At 42.1% G+C, this 17,005-nt stretch overlaps 1 protein-coding gene across 4 annotated transcripts in view; it reads left to right on the top strand.

The window, feature by feature from the left end:
• The window catches only part of LOC136752980 (uncharacterized), a 71,376-nt gene extending 56,215 nt beyond the window's left edge, over positions 1-15,161 (top strand). For 2 of the 4 annotated variants that reach the window (XM_066708734.1, XM_066708733.1), the window contains exons 3-17: positions 3,177-3,251; positions 3,744-3,785; positions 4,143-4,202; positions 4,420-4,476; positions 4,716-4,772; positions 5,051-5,107; positions 5,191-5,314; positions 5,650-5,703; positions 5,863-5,955; positions 9,835-9,867; positions 9,997-10,011; positions 10,344-10,456; positions 14,477-14,533; positions 14,797-14,833; positions 15,006-15,161. In XM_066708734.1, coding sequence (XP_066564831.1) covers positions 3,177-3,251; positions 3,744-3,785; positions 4,143-4,202; positions 4,420-4,476; positions 4,716-4,772; positions 5,051-5,107; positions 5,191-5,314; positions 5,650-5,703; positions 5,863-5,955; positions 9,835-9,867; positions 9,997-10,011; positions 10,344-10,456; positions 14,477-14,533; positions 14,797-14,820 — 861 coding nt within the window. In that variant the 3' untranslated portion in view covers positions 14,821-14,833; positions 15,006-15,161. Of the gene's footprint in view, positions 1-1,801; positions 2,860-3,176; positions 3,252-3,743; positions 3,786-4,142; positions 4,203-4,419; positions 4,477-4,715; positions 4,773-5,050; positions 5,108-5,190; positions 5,315-5,649; positions 5,704-5,862; positions 5,956-9,834; positions 9,868-9,996; positions 10,012-10,343; positions 10,457-14,476; positions 14,534-14,796; positions 14,834-15,005 lie in introns of those variants that run through there. The other 2 variants (XM_066708736.1, XM_066708735.1) reach the window with 2 other exon arrangements.
• Positions 15,162-17,005: the final 1,844 nt, after the last annotated feature.

Here is a 17,005-nt window from a genome sequence, read left to right as displayed (position 1 = left end):
TGTGCTGTGCTATCTGGCACCAAGACCTTAGCAGCAGATCCCTTAAGTCCTGTAAATTACGAGGTGGGGCCTACATGGATCAGACTTGTTTGTCCATCACATCCCACAGATGCTCGATTGGATTGAGATCTGTGGAATTTGGAGGCCAAGTCAACACCTTGAACTTGTGATTCATCAGACCAGACCACCTTCTTCCATTGCTCCGTGGTCCAGTTCTGATGCTCATGTGCCCATTGTAGGCAATTTCGGCAGTGGACAGGGGTCAGCATGGGCACCCTGACTGGTCTGCGGCTACGCAGCCCCATACGCAACAAATTGCGATGCACTGTGTGTTCTGACACCTTTCTATCAGAACCAGCATTCACTTTTTCAGCAATTTGGGCTACAGTAGCTCGTCTGTAGCCCAAAGTAGACCACACAGGCTAGTCTTCGCTCCCCACATGTATCAATGAGCCTTGGCCGCCCATGACCCTGTTGCCGGTTCACCGCTTTTCCTTTCTTGGACCACTTTTGATAGGTACTGACCACTACAGACCAGGAACACCCCACAAGAGCTGCAGTTTTGGAGATGCTCTGACCCAGTCATCTAACACATCTTCTTTGAGGACAAAATGTTCACTTGCTGCCTAATATATCCCACCCACTGACAGGTGCCATAATAACGAGATTATCAGTGTTATTCACTTCACCTGTCAGTGGTCATAATGTTATGGCTGATCTGTGTATTTTATATTGTTTATTTTGTTTTGTGTATTATTATACAACTGTTTGGGATATATGTATATGTGTGTGTGTGTGTGTGTGTGTGTGTGTGAACAGTAAGTTTGAACCAAGAAAAAAAAAAAACATTTTTTAATATAAATCCCCCAATGTTACCTTGTTAATACTGAATACACATGAAAGAAATGTCCAGATATGAGCCTAATAACATTTCTTTTTGTCAGACTTTGTTTTCTTCAAGATAAAATTGAGGAACCGTAAAAATACCTTGATAATTTATGGAAAATAAAATGTTGGATTAAAACATCAAATTAATCTCTTGTGTGCCCCCTTCATAAGGCTCACACACAAACACTTTCACTTTATTACTAAAATCACAATTTACTTGTACTTTTGGTACTTGAGTACTCTTAAAAGTAGCTACTTTTTTACTTTTACTCCAGTACTGTTTGAATGGGAGACTTTTTACTTTTACCAGAGTAAGTTTTTGATAGAATATTTTTACTTTTACTCAAGTATGACTTCCGAATACTTTTTACACCTCTGGTAGTAATTCACAAGGGCAAAATAACAAGCTGATTGCCTTGTGAATCCTGTCTTTCTGGCCACTTCTTAAACTGACCTATTTCAAAGTTGTATACGCTAATATCGTATCCAATTTTTACAGATCACGATTCGGTGATATCAATCTGGCTTTTAATCAGTTTCTCCCCAACACCTCCTTATATAATCACTGTGCATTTGTTCTCTTTTTTATTTTCATTTAAATACTTTCTACTATTCCCAAATTTCTCGAAAATGTTTAAAGGCAACAAGCCCAAGTAAGTTATGTGGATATCGAAAGGGAGTTCACATAGTCGATATTGTAGCTATTTACACGACTTTAATCACGAAAATACACTTGCAAGTCTCAATTTAAACAATCATGTAAAATACCGCTAACACTGATTACCTCAGAAGTCAGCTTCTCCCCTTCATTTTGGTGTCAATTGTTGGATGTGTTTTTATACAAGTACCACGCTGTTAAATAAATACATATACAACACTAGTGTTTTTTCGTACTAAGTATAAGGGGTTAAATTGCACATGACAGCAGCCATGTTTCTCTGTCTTAATCTATGACATAAATTCACACTCATTAGTAGAGAGCGCAGAAAAGTGTAAAACTGAATTTCTTGAACTCCCACTCTTCGCTGATCGACGTCATTCACACATTAACGGTGTGGTCTGCGCGCACACGAAACCTGCTGCACGCTTGCGATCCTATATAGCTCGGAATTTAAAACTGGACTGCCGTTCAGATCAAAATGGCTGTCGATCCGACAGAAAGTGATTCAAATTTCCAGTAATCAATATCAGTTATTTTGAAAGTATTTCCACCTACATAATAGCAGCTCAAGCCCTTTCTTTATGACATTGTATCTTCACTAGAATCAATGATTAGCTATGCTGTACGTAGTAGTTGGATCAGTTAATTATATTAGGCACCCAATGCTCCTATGTATTCAATTGCACGTAATTCCTGTTGATGCCTATGTTTTACAGTCATTTGTATTTGCTTGCGCTGTTTGGGTATAGGGCACATTAACTGGTGTGTAGGGATGTCTTATAAGTTTTTTATAGTGTCAATTGGACAGCTTTGAACATCGTACACTTTGTATACCATTGCGTCCAGGGCGTGTTTGCGCATGGTCGACACGGGGAGAGCTCTAAAGCCTGGTCACAAACCATTGCAAGTGAATTACGAGTTGGGAAAAGACACACGACAAATCTAAATCTTCAGAACTGTGGAGTGCTGTTTTGCCAATATCACATGAGGAGGAAGAGGAGGGGTGGATGGGTGGGTAACGTAGCGTTTATACATTAACGAATAAGAAATCCCCCTTATTTTCCCCATGTGAAAATAAGAGCAATGAAAGAGCAGAGCTGGAAGACAGTAAAGTCGAAAGTCGAACAAGTCAGATTCATCCGTATCTTACTTCTATTGCAGTCTCTTCTATCCGAACGCTGTTTCACCCATTAACTGGTCGTTATTTTCGCTTTCACTTAATGTAGTCGCAGCTCTCTCTCTCTCCTTCTCTCCGTTAACTTTGAACGATGACAACAATACGATATTTTACGCCATTCGGCAGATTTAAGGTACAGTATTTCTGTAGAGACAACTGTGTTTGTGTATCGAATATATAGTATGTGTGCGTATAATGCCTGTTAAACTTGGTCAGTGTTCATGTCCTGCAGTGTCCAGTCACTCAGCGTTAAATGTTCTGCAGTATCCAATCAGTCAGTCAGTGTTAATTTACTCTAGTGTCCAGTCAGTCAGTGTTAATGCACTGTAGTGTCGTCAGTAAGTATGTGATAATTTACTGCAGTGTCCGGTCATTCAGTCAGTGTGAATGTACTGCAGTGTCCAGTCAGAGACGCACTCAGTTATGGTATTAACCCTCTCTCTCCCTCAGGTGCTGTTGTTCTTACTCAATGGCCTCTCTGTGTCTTGTCAGTGTATTGACTACATGAATCGCATTGAAAAGTTTGTGAGTATGAATATTTCAATGTCAGTTCAAATTTCTATTAAAATAACTATTAGTAGTAGTAGCCGCATTAGTACAGACATGAGCAGTTTTGGTAGTTGCAGCAGAATGAGTAGTTGTAGATGTTGCAAGTAGTAGAAGTAATTGTAGTAAATTCTGCTGGTATTTGTTGCATTAGTCATAGTGTGAATAATTACGGTGGTGTTTGCAGTAATAGTAGCAGCAGTAGACGCAGCTGTTTTCACAAGCTGTAGTAGTACAATAGTAGCAGTAGTAGTCTTAGTAGTAGCATACAACTTAGGAAAGGAAATACTATTAATATTGTTATTATTGTTATATTGTTATTATTTATTGTTATTACTGGAATATTTTATGCTTGTATTACACTGAAATCTGTGTTGGTGTGTCTGTGTGTGTCTATGTGTCTCTGTGTCTGTCTCTGTGTCTCTCTCTATGTCTCTGTGGGTCTCTGTGTCTCTCTGTGTTATTTTGCAGGAATTCATCCTGCCAGTTGATTACCTGTTTAAGGTCCCACGTGTAAGGTTCCACTCCTCTACTCAGACTCTATTCACTCAGTGTGTCAGTCATTGTGTCAGACACTTTATTCACTAAGTGTGTCAGTCAGTTAATCAGTGTGTCAGTGTATCAGTCAGTCAGTGTGTCAGTGTATCACATACTCAAGCCCCTGCCCCCTCTACCAAGTGCCCTCCACTGATGATACTTCGTCAGCATCCCTCCCTCCCGGTTGGAACTTCATCAGCATCGCATCAGCATCAGCAGTAGCTGTGGATGAGCCCCTGCCCTTTCATGTCCTGTGCACGTTACTGAGTGTGTCAGTCAGTCTGTCAGTCTGTGTGTGTCACTGTTACTGTTTTTCTTCCTTGTTGCTTCCAGCTCAATGCATCTAATGACAAAGTGATGATGTCGATGGACTGTAAACCATACAACTGGACGGTCAGTCATTCTCTTTCTTTGTCTGACACTTATGATAGTAATGGTAATGTTACAATATTCACATTATATTTACACACAATCCTCTGTTTCAGAGTCCAGAACCCTATCCACTACTCCACACTGCTGTATTAGTTATTCAGTCCATCAGTCTGTCAGTGTGTCAGTGCCCTGTTAATCTCTCTCTCACTATCTGTTGTGCTGTGTTTTCTTTCCACAGACAGATCTGAGTGTGGATGAGATGTGGAGAACAGTGTTCTGTTTCAATTATACAGAGGTAAAGGAGATGGTGATGATGATGATGATTATTTCTTAAGAGACAGATTTCTTTTCCAGGGTGTTTTAAAGTTGTTACAATATATCACATTATGTTTACACACAATCCTTCATTTCAGAGTGCAGAGCCCTAAACACTACTCCATACTGCTATATCGATCATTCAATCAGTCAATCGGTCAGTGTGTCAACCAGTCTTTGTGTCTTAGTGTTACTGTTTTTCTTCCTTGTTGCTTCCAGGCCAGTAGGTACAATGACAATGTGATGTCAATGGACAGTGAACTACAGCAATATAAGGTCAGTCAGTCTCTCTCTGTGTCTGACACTTATGATTCTAATTGTAATTGTATTAAGACACTGTCTTAGCAGACAGATTTCGTATTCAGGGCGTTTTACAGTTGTTACAATATATCACATTATTTTTACAAAAATCCTCAATTTCAGAGTGCAGAGCCCTAAACTCTACTCCACACTGCTGTATCAGTCATTCAGTCAATCAGCCAGTCAGTCAGCCTGTGTCTCTGACAGTCAGGCGGTCAGTCAGTGTTACTGTTTTTCTTCCTTTTTACTTCCAGGCCAAAGTCTTCAATATACTTGGGAAGTTGATGGCCTGTCAACCAAAAGACTGGATGGTCAGTCAGTCTTTCTGTGTGTCTGACACTTATAATAGTAATGATAATTGTAATAAGAATTGTAATTGTAATGGTAATTGTAGTGTACTCTGTCTGTCTTTTTGCCTCTTCAGTTCAGTCCTGCTCAGTGCTCCTTTGAGAAGCAGTGTTTCAATGTGTCCAGTTTTTTTAAGCATTTTAAGAGAGCTTTTCAAAACAAAGATAAAGGTAATGTTGTGTTTTGTGCTGTGCTGTCTTGTGGTGTTTTGTTTTTAACTATGCTATGCTGTGCTGTTCTGTATGGTGGTGTGTTGTATTTTACTGTAGTGTGCTTTGTTGTGTTGTGGTATTTTGTATCTTATTTTACATTGTGGTGCTGTGTTGTGTGGTGGTGATTTGTATTTTACTATGCTGTGCTTTGTTGTGTTGTGCATACCTGTTTTGTGGTGTTTTGTATATTACTGTGCATTGTGGTGCTGTGTAGTGTTGTGGTGATTTTATATTTTACTATACTGTACTGTGTTGTAATTGAATTGTAATTTTTAGCCTTTCCTCTTCCACAGTTACTACACAGCCACCACCGACACAGAGAGACACAAGCTCAACAACTTTACTCAGTAAGTCACCAGAGATCAGACACTGACTGACACACTGACTGACTGAATGAGTGACTGCACTGTTCTTTGTTGTGTTTTGCTGTGTTGTGGTGTTTTGTATGTTACTATACTGTGCTTTGTTGTGAATTGTTGTCATTTTTAGCCTTTCCCCTTCCACAGTTGCTACCCAGGGAAACACAACGACACAGGGAAACACAATGACACAGGGAGACGCAACGATACAGAGCCAGACAAGCTCGCCAACTTCACTTAGTAAGTCACCAGAGACCATACACTGACTGACTGAATGAGTGATTGCACTGTGCTTTGTGGTGTTGTGCTTAGGGGTGAGTTAGTGTAATTGATTAGTCAACTACACAAAAACGAGATAACTATCTGAATACAAACCTACATATTTGTGCACATCTTAAAAAATATATAATATATAATTTGTGATTGACGTTTATTAACGGTATCGTTAAAATTTGTGGAGAGCTGTTTTTCCTGAGCTAAAAACAAAACAAACAAAAAAACAGGTACAGCTGTTGGCTAAAACAAACATTTATGCAAAAACTGCCCTTTCTAGGGAATCGGATGTTTCAATCTCAATGGTGTACCCCATTAATACCATACTGCTGTCAAAGCAGTGTGTCTGGCAAATCTCACAAGGTGATGCAGTTTGAAACGTTAGGTTATTATCATAAACCCAGTTCCCTGAAAAAGAAAGACAGCCATTACCTAATGGGAAGAGCCTTCTGACCTGCCAATCATTGAAAACATGTACCAAAGCTGCCCAATAGTGGCCCTGCTGTCAGGAAAGACCCGCCCCCGGCGTCTGTAAAACGTCTCCTCCTGACGCAGCTCTCTGCCATTTCTGGCTGAGCGACCCCTATAGTCTTCCCATTAGGTAATGGCTGTCTTCCTTTTTCAGGGAACCAGGGTTATGATAATAACCTATCGTTCCCTTTTAAATCAAAAGACAGCCATTACCTAATGGGAAGACTATACCAGAGCTGTCGCGAGTCCTGACACCTGACTAAGCCTAAACCCATAATGACAAAGATAGCAGAGCCTCACGGCGCCTGAGAGTGCCTAAGCCTGGGTGCAGCCGGTCCGCCACGTTGAGGCAATAGAACATTGCGAAGGTCTGTTGACCGGACCAGGTCGCAGCATTGCACAGTTCTTGCAGTGTAGGCTTCCAGTTGGAGAGTCTGTTCTTTCCCCTCACTGGCAGCTGGCCCCTGCGGCGCTGGTCAGGCTGCGAGCCACTGGGCTGTTGCTGTCTAGCTTGAGGCCTCCCCTGCCTCGGCCACGGTCTGTTGGGTTGCTGATGTCCCTATAGACGGTGTTGTGGCGGCCGTCTAGTCTGTTGACTCTCCAAATGTCTGACCCGGGGTGATGGGAGCATCAAGGAGGACAGACTTCTCTTTGTCTTGGAGCTTCGCCTGCGTCAGCCACAGATGGCGTCTGGCTGCCACCATAGCTGCAATAGATCTCCCCATATCCTTCACTCCCTCTCGCAGCAACATCATGTAGGGATTGACGAGCTCCAGGCTCCAATTCCTCCACATCCGCCATAGATTGGTGCTCCCTCAGGCATCCCGCCAGGTGCCCTATGTATAGGATGAGGATAGCCTGTGCATTATTGGCTCGGACCGCTGAAGTTTCCACAGCATCACGTCCTGCACCACCATTGTCCTGCACTGTTTATTAGGGCAGAGCGGCTCCTTGCCCAAAACAGCACGCGCTTGGACCAGCCTGGACACCGAGTCCCCGGTCGGTGGGAAAGATCCCAGTCCCTTTGGTTCCAACCCCGCCCTTGCGTACATGGCCTCCGCCTGTCTGGAAGTCACAGGGTTCGGATGGTCCATGTGGACTGTATGATGTCCATATAGTCGTCAAGCAAGGGGAGAGTTTCCGCGGGCTTCACGGTCTACTCCCTGACGAATCGGTTTTTGGTAACCTGTTCCTGGGTGCACCATGGGATGTCCACCGCCGTAGCCGCCCGCCTCATCAGGGCCTTGAACTCCACGCTCAGCCCCTGAAACGGTTCCGACACTGAGCTCGCTCTCTCGGTCTCCTCCGCAAAGGAAAGCGCATCCGAGATATCGGAATGAGAAGCCACATGAGATAGCGTCTCTTCCAGTGGCGGTGGTAGTTGGGGTGGCGGCTGGGGAAGACGGGGGGGCTTCCTCTCCAGTCGGAAGATGGGCCACCACTGTTTTCAGTATTTGTTGTTGAGAGTCCAGCCTGTGTGCCAGCACTCCAACTGTTTTGATTAGAGACGCAATCCCTTCAGCCTTGCTGATCGGGAGCGGGAGCGTCTCGCCCCCTCAGGGATCTGCGTCTAGGAGAGCATGCTCTCCTCTCAGGGGAGCGTATGCGAGGAGGTGGAGATGGGGATGGGGAGGCCGACCGCACTCTCGCTGAAGAGGCGCGAGATGAGGACGAGCGTCTCCGCCCTGGAGAATCGCTCGCTATGGTCCCTCGTGGAGCAGAGCCCACAGAGGACTGGTGAGCAGAGCTTTTTTTGCTGCGACTGCTGGCAGACGGGGAGTTTCTAGCCCTCCTACGGCGCGTTGCCTCTGTAAAAGCCGCACAATGTATACAGCCTCCTTCTCCCGTCAGCGCATTCCGGGCGTGTTCCTCTCCTAGACAACGCACGCACATCGTGTCCATCGTCCGAGGGCAGCTTGCCCTGGCATCCAGAACAATGATGGAAAGCCCCCTTTTGGCTTCATGCCTGTGAGAAGGTCCGTCTCTAGATCATCCATGTCCAGACCCTCCAAGTATATCGAAAGCTCTCGTGGTAGAAGCACTTCACCAAACTCCTCCACTCTAATACTGTCACCCTCGATGATGAAGTCGAGGTTGACATGAGCTCGTCGAGAGGTCGATGGTTGAGGAATCGATTAGGTTGGTCAATGTCGAGGGATCACCAAGGATGATCGATCTCGAGAGAAGGGTCGAGGGATCGATAAGGTTTGTCAATGTCGACAGAAGGGTCGAGGGATCGATGAGGTTGGATGATGTCGACAGCGGTTGAGGGATCGATGAGGTTGATCGATGTCGAGCAGCAGGGGTGTGGGATCAGTGGGGTTGGTCAATGTCTACAAAGGTCGAGGGATTGATGAGCTCAGTGTGTCGAGTACTGTTTTCGGTGTGTCAAGCGGGATAAAATCCGATGACAGAGGTTGATATCCCAGGATACAGCGGGCGGTACAACCGCGGGGAGACTACTCCGTGGAGTAGACTCCTTCTCTACCCTCTCCTACACCACTCGAATCTGTAAAAAAAAGAATATAAATGGTACAGAAGGTTAAATCCTGCAGTAGATCTCATAGGAGGCTCCAAGTGAGACTCCTAATGCACACTTACCTCCAAGAGAAACTGAAAACGCAAGAATACAAAGGAAAAGATCGTAGTCTGAGTTCCGAAGAGAAAAGGTAATAAAGAACAATCAAAGGATATAATCTGATGAGGAACCTAACTCCGAAGAGTAGGGAAGCGCACTTCACAAGCTTTAGGATCGCAATCGAAACCGACAGAACATTCACTTGGTAAGTGAAAGAAGAAATGGCAGGGAGCTGCGTCAGGAGGAGACTTTTCACAGATGACGGGCGCGGGTCTCTCCTGACAGCAGGGCCCCTATTGGGCAGCTTTGGTACATGTTTTCAATAATTGGCGGGTCAGAAGGCTCTTCCCATTAGGTAATGGCTGTCTTTCGATTTGAAAGGGAACAAACAGTTACACAATCACTTGAAATACAAATGGCAATGTATGAAACAGTACATTTCTTGTGGAGGATTATTACCGGCAAGAAACCTTGGCCAAAGACAAAATGAATCTGTATTTTTACAGTGATATATAGGAAACACAGGGCTTAGTTTTGGTGCCACCTGCCTATTATACATTGTTGTGTATTTGATTTTTTGTATTTTTTGAGCAGCATTAATTGTTTTCTGGTTTAACGCTAAAGAATACATACTTTTGCTATGGAGTTTGGGACTTTTGTAAAAAAATTAAATAAAATTAGACTAAACTAAAGGTTAAGGGTAAACTCGCTACATTTTATATTTCATGCAATGGATAAGTTATATTTGGATATGTACAATAATGGAGTTAATTTTTTTAGCATTTGCTCTTCCACAGCTTCTACACAACCACCAATTACAAAGAGACACAGTAAGTCAACAGAGATCACACACTGACTGACTGACTTTACTTATACACTTATACACTGAATGACTGACTGAACAAGTGAAACACTGTATTTATTACTGTCTCCCTCTCTCTCTCTGTCCCACCACCCAGATTCAGAGAAATCAGGTAATTTGTGATTTATTAAGTATTTGTGTAGTCAAACAAGTGTTTATTTCATTACATAACTGCACTATAATTGTCATTGTATCAGTAATTTAGTGTATCAATCATTCAGTGTGTCAGACAGTCATTCAGACAGCATGTCAGTCAGTTAGGTTGTCAGTCAGTGTGTCATTCAGTCAATCAAACAGTGTATCAGTCTGTATGTCAGTTTCTGTCTGTCAGTATAACAATCATTGTGTCAGTCAGGGTATCAGTCAATGTGTGCCAGTCAGTCAGTGTGTCCATCAGTTATTGTTTCTGTACTATATAAACCCCTCTTTCTCTCTTCCTCTAAGAACATTTAAAGACAGTGGGATTTGGTGTTGTGTTGGCAGTCAGTCTGATAGCCAACATTGTGCTGGGGTTTTATTGTCTGTTTAAGTCCAGACATTTAATGTCACCCGAGCAGGTGAGACACACTCCTCCCTCTGTCTCTCTCCCCCCCCCTCCCCAACACCTCCCTCTCTCTCTCCCTCTGTCTCTGCATGCTGGGAGTTTGTGGTAGGAGTGATTGGTGACTGAGGTTTGATGGAGTGTGAGTGTTTTTAAGTGAGTGTGTGTGTGAGTGATAGTGTGTGAATGAATGTGTGTTGGTGTGTGTGTGTAACACCACATCTTTAGGTCCCCCTCTATTTGCTTGTTAGCTAAACTTCTTACAGCACAGAACACACAGAAACCAACAAACACACAGACAGACAGCAAACAGTGCCTTATGGGCAGCCAATGCTCTTTCTCCTATGGCAAGCCAAATTATCGTTTAGAGATATCTCAAAATGCATTTTAAGATATCTTAAAATATTTAGAGATATCTCTAAATCATTTAGTGATATCTGCAAACCATTTAGAGATATCTAAATAAGGCGCTTTTTAAAGATATCTCAAAATGATTTCAAGATATCTCTAAAAAGATATCTGTAGTAAGTCCATCCCTGTTTTGGGAGGAGCAGAGCGATTGTGGGTTTGGTTTGTTTCAAACCGAAAACAACACTACGAGCGATAGAGCATGATGTGGAAAGGACTTTTGTGTCTATTTTGTTATTTATGCTTTACATGATTGGAGACAACGTAATAAATACACGTTTATGTTAAGAGATATTAGGAATAGCTAAACGTGTATAGACAACATTATATTCAGACAAGCATTAAGCTACTGTAAGAAAACGTTTCCATGTGCAACAATAAAAATAAATATTTGCTATTTATTATTATTGTTATTATTGTAATCATCATCAAGATATGTGCTAGATATGTGTTTTAAATGGCACAACTTGACTCCATTAACTTATTACTCTTACTACAGATTTATAACTGCAAACGACACTTTTTGCCATATTATTTTGAATGTACTTAGCAGATGTCCTTAACCACGGCAAGTTACAGTTGAAACAAAATACACACCTTTCATGATTAATCATACAGTAACAGCAGCTACAATATAGCAGGTTATAATTTAACTAAAGTGTGCAAGTTTCAGTAATGGCGTTTATGGACTTATGGACGCATTTATTAAACCAGTCCTAAATGTTTTAGAGGGAAACCCAGATCTGCTGTATTTATTTATTCATTAATTTAACTTGTAAATGGGCAGATGTTAACTAAATCGTGTTCGCCTTCATACTGATTGTCTCTGCGGGGCTGTTATACAACAGACCTGCATACCATCCACAGGACAATAGCCTGAAACAACGTCCAGTTATTCATAAAACATTAATAATATCGGCTGCTACCGCTCCGATTATTATCCTTCAGTTTATGTTTAACTAGTCACGGCACTGCAGGGGTCCTGTGAAATCCAAGTTTTTAATATTTATTTATATTAACTGTAAGCAGTAATTGTCTCTGTACGTGGATTTCATTCCATGCTGCTAATAAAACTGTAATTTCTTCATAATCTCACACGGTACTTGAGATTATATATTCTGACATAATGTAGCTGATCTCTTCCCTGTCTGTCTACAAGTCAAGCACACATCTCCACTTCTGAAAGTGAAGTATTTCCTTAGTGGGCATGATGGACGCTTACGGCCACGTCTAGCAGCAAATAGTTAACCACAAAAATACGTCCAGGCGCCAGTGTAAACGTTGTTGTTGGGGCGTTGGACTGCCAGGAGGGAAGGAGAATATGGCAAGCCAAATTATAATTTAGAGGTATCATTAATAATTTCAAGATATCTGCAAATCATTTCAAGATATCTTCAAATGACTTCCTGTTAATTAGAGGTACCTGCAAATCATTTTGAGATATCTTCAAATGATTTTCTGTATGTTGGCTGAGAGTATCACTTCCTGTTTCCTCATTCAATTACATAGAAGTTAACTTCTTAAACTGACAGATGGCGCTGGTACTCGGAAAAGGGAATTTTATTTTATTTTTTTGGCGGGGGGTGGTACTTGGTCTGGGAAGGAATAAAAAATATCTGAAAATACGTGCCAGTGCAGAGCTCAGAATGTCAGGAAGTAAACACTCTCTGTACAGCGCACTGATACACAACTATCTTATATCATCGCATCTGAACTTTTCTGTGTTTGATAGAACATAAAACATTATACATAATATGTACTGGATTTAAGGATGTTCTGAACAAAACAAGCCTATTTGGAAAGAAATCCAATTGAATGTGAGGGATCTGGGCGTGTCTGTGTGCCACCCACTCCCGTCACTGAAGGGATATTGTGGAAATTCAGGCTACTGTATATGGAGGTGCCTTCTGTAGGTGATTTTGCATATTGAAACAATAATAAAAAAAGGGTTTTCTGCACGTTATGTTTATTTTGTTATTCCAAGCTATGTTCTAAGCATATATAAAAAAATAAACAAGCTATTTACTTTCAATTGATACCATCCATATGCATGTTATGGAAATATTTACGGAGTTATGGGCTTTATAAATAAGGCCGGTCCTTTTAGGAGGAAATTCCCATTTTTGCCTGTCAGTTTAAGAGGTTAACAGGAAGTGATAATCTTGGGCTACATACAGGAAGTCATTTGAAGATATCTCAAAATGATTTAGAGAGATCTCTAAATAAACAGGATGTCATTTGAAGATATCTCGAAATGAACAGGAAGTCATTTGAAGATATCTAGAAATGATTTGCAGATATCTAGAAATGATTAAAATATATCTCTATATCATTTAAAGATATTTGCAAATCATTGAGAGAACTCTAAATGTACTTTTAAATTAGATATCTTTAAGTGATTTGCAGATGTTTCAAATTGATTTGCAGATATCTCATTGATTTGCATATATCGTTTAGAGATATCTCAAAATATTTTAAGACATCTTTAAATAAATTAAAGATATCTCTAAATCATAATTTGGCTTGCCGTATTCTCCTTCCCTCTTGGCAGTCCAACGCCCCAACAACAATGTGTGACAGTTTCATGGATTCATGCAGTCCAGGAGCCCTTCAATTCAGATGCTCCCAGCTGCTGAGGTATCCTCCAGTGCCTTTATAAGGTGGCCCTGCCTAGCACTGCACCACAATATATACATACAGACAGGTGACAAATAAAAAAAAAAAAAAACATGAAGTGTCTCAGTAAGGTGTTGGACCAGCACAAGCTGCCAGAACAGCTTCAATGCTCTTGGCATAGATTCTATGAGTCTCTGAAACTCTACCAGAGGGATGGAACACCATTCTTCCAAAAGGTATTCCCTCATTTGGTATTTTGAAGATGGTGGTGGAGAACGCTGTCTAACATGTCGGTCCAAAATCTCCCATAGGTGTTCAATTGGGTTGAGATCTGGTGACTGCGAAGGCCATAGTGTATGATTCACATAATTTTCGTACTCATAAAACCATTCAGTGACCCCTTGTGCCCTGTGGATGGGGGCATTGTCATTCTGGAAGAGACTACTCCCACCAAGATATACATATTTTACCATAGGATAAAGGTGATCACTCAGAATAACTTTGTAATGATTTGCAGTGACCCTTCCCTCTAAGGGGACAAACCATGCCAGAAAAATGCCCCCCACAGCATAACAGAGCCTTCGGACCCCCTGACTGTAGAGGTCAAGCAGTCAGGCCTGTACTGTTCTCTTGGTGTACACCACACATGCACTCGACCACTTGTCAAGAACACTAGCCAGTTTTTGTAACTGAAGCTCCTGCCATTCGTGCCCCAATAATGACCCTTCTTTCAAAGTCACTTAGATCCTTTCCTCTTGCCATCTTGATCCAAAATTGAGGTCAACTGGGCCTGCTCAGCATTTTTATACATGCCACAGAGCATGATAGGATGTTAATTGCTTAATTGTATCATACAGTACACCTGTTGGGAAGTATCTGCATTCGTTATGTTCCTCCACTCATTTTTTCAGGTTTTTCCTTTAATTTGTCATCCGTCTGTAATATATACAGTTGTTCATTTGTTTTTATCTGTGTAACATCAATATTTACCGTGTTTCCTTGTGCTCCACAGCGAGGGTTTAGACTCGTGGACCAGGACAGAGTGTCGGTAGAGGAGATGGGTAGGAGGGTGAGTTTCAGAAGTAGATTTTAAATTTTATCAGCCCCCAGTTGTCTTCCTGTTTCATTTTAATTATTCAAATATAACTATATTTCCCATATCTGACCTCTAAACAGATCCAAGCTGAACATCTCTGCAGAAGGTTACTGTAGTTTAAAAAAATATGTTCATGTTATTAACGTCACTTTAACGCAATCGCTATGGCAATGTAATCAATAGTTGATGGATGGCGAGATGGATGGTAAAATCTGAAATGTCTCTCTCTTTCTCAGTGTGACGTGTCTTCCGCCCAGTGACTCTCTGACTGAGGTAATGTCTGTTTGTCTGTGTGTAAGTGTGTGTGTGTCAATGTGTGCAGTACACAGTATATATTAAAACACACAGTATAAATGCTCCCCCCCACACACTTTTAGAATAAAGGACAAAACTGACACATCCCTCTGTCCATCTTTTCCCTTTCTCTCTCCCCTCTCTGCTGCAGGCGCTGGACCAGAGTGAGCAGCGCTGGGGCTGGATGAGAGTGAGCAGGGCTGGGGCTCCTGGAGAAACAGCAGGAGGCAGACCAGTCTGGATCTTTCTTCCACACAGAATGGAGGGATTCTGGCCCATGGAGCAGGAGGAAGATAGAAAGAGGGAGAGGGAGGGAGGGAGGGAGAGTGGTGGGGAAGGCAAAGAATGGGACAGGGAGAAAAGGAGAAGAAAGATGGAGAGAGGAAGACAGAGGGAGGAAGAGAGTGTGTCTGTTATCAGGTCCTTTTTTTCAGTTTGATTGATTTGAGCACATGGCTCCTCAATGGGAATTTTTAAACCCAATCGCCATCTAGTGACCATATTTTGGGTATTGCAACTTCAGAGGAAACACAAATCAGAGGAACACAAGGAACTGCTGTGGAAATGTGTGTGTGTGTGTGTGTATATATATATATACACTCACCTAAAGGATTATTAGGAACACCTGTTCAATTTCTCATTAATGCAATTATCTAACCAACCAATCATATGGCAGTTGCTTCAATGCATTTAGGGGTGTGGTCCTGGTCAAGACAATCTCCTGAACTCCAAACTGAATGTCTGAATGGGAAAGAAAGGTGATTTAAGCAATTTTGAGCGTGGCATGGTTGTTGGTGCCAGACGGGCCGGTCTGAGTATTTCACAATCTGCTCAGTTACTGGGATTTTCACATACAACCATTTCTAGGGTTTACAAAGAATGGTGTGAAAAGGGAAAAACATCCAGTATGCGGCAGTCCTGTGGGTGAAAATGCCTTGTTGATGCTAGAGGTCAGAGGAGAATGGGCCGACTGATTCAAGCTGATAGAAGAGCAACTTTGACTGAAATAACCACTCGTTACAACCGAGGTATGCAGCAAAGCATTTGTGAAGCCACAACACGTACAACCTTGAGGTGGATGGGCTACAACAGCAGAAGACCCCACCGGGTACCACTCATCTCCACTACAAATAGGAAAAAGAGGCTACAATGTGCACAAGCTCACCAAAATTGGACAGTTGAAGACTGGAAAAATGTTGCCTGGTCTGATGAGTCTCGATTTCTGTTGAGACATTCAGATGGTAGAGTCAGAATTTGGCGTAAACAGAATGAGAACATGGATCCATCATGCCTTGTTTACCACTGTGCAGGCTGGTGGTGGTGGTGTAATGGTGTGGGGGATGTTTTCTTGGCACACTTTAGGCCCCTTAGTGCCAATTGGGCATCGTTTAAATGCCACGGCCTACCTGAGCATTATTTTTGACCATGTCCATCCCTTTATGACCACCATGTACCCATCCTCTGATGGCTACTTCCAGCAGGATAATGCACCATGTCACAAAAGTCGAATCATTTCAAATTGGTTTCTAGAACATGACAATGAGTTCACTGTACTAAACTGGCCCCCACAGTCACCAGATCTCAACCCAATAGAGCATCTTTGGGATGTGGTGGAACGGGAGCTTCGTGCCCTGGATGTGCATCCCACAAATCTCCATCAACTGCAAGATGCTATCCTATCAATATGGGCCAACATTTCTAAAGAATGCTTTCAGCACCTTGTTGAATCATTGGCACGTAGAATTAAGGCAGTTCTGAAGGCGAAAGGGGGTCAAACACAGTATTAGTATGGTGTTCCTAATAATCCTTTAGGTGAGTGTATATATATATATGCAGGTCAAAATACTCCTGCATAGTGGTAGTCAACAGTGTAATATCTTCCCTGGTTGGAGGTATATGTGCTTGTGTCTGTGTGGCAGGGCAGAGGGCTCCAAATGTTACTTCTGCCTACCAACAAAAAGGAATCAAGTGAACAGCTTATTTGAACAACTTACAATTTGCCAATTACAAAACACCTGAAGACCTGCAGCTTCAATTTCAAGAATTCTCAGATGCAGGCATGAAAACTGGACTTAAAATGAACCTGAGGAAAACCAGTCAAGTTTAACAGCTTTGTTAAATCTAAAAAAATGTAAACACATAAACGGATAC

This window comes from Amia ocellicauda, chromosome 7 (assembly GCF_036373705.1).
Source record: "Amia ocellicauda isolate fAmiCal2 chromosome 7, fAmiCal2.hap1, whole genome shotgun sequence".
NCBI lineage: Eukaryota > Metazoa > Chordata > Actinopteri > Amiiformes > Amiidae > Amia > Amia ocellicauda.
Note: the sequence above shows the minus strand (reverse complement) of the source record. Positions and strands in the feature narration are given on the sequence as shown.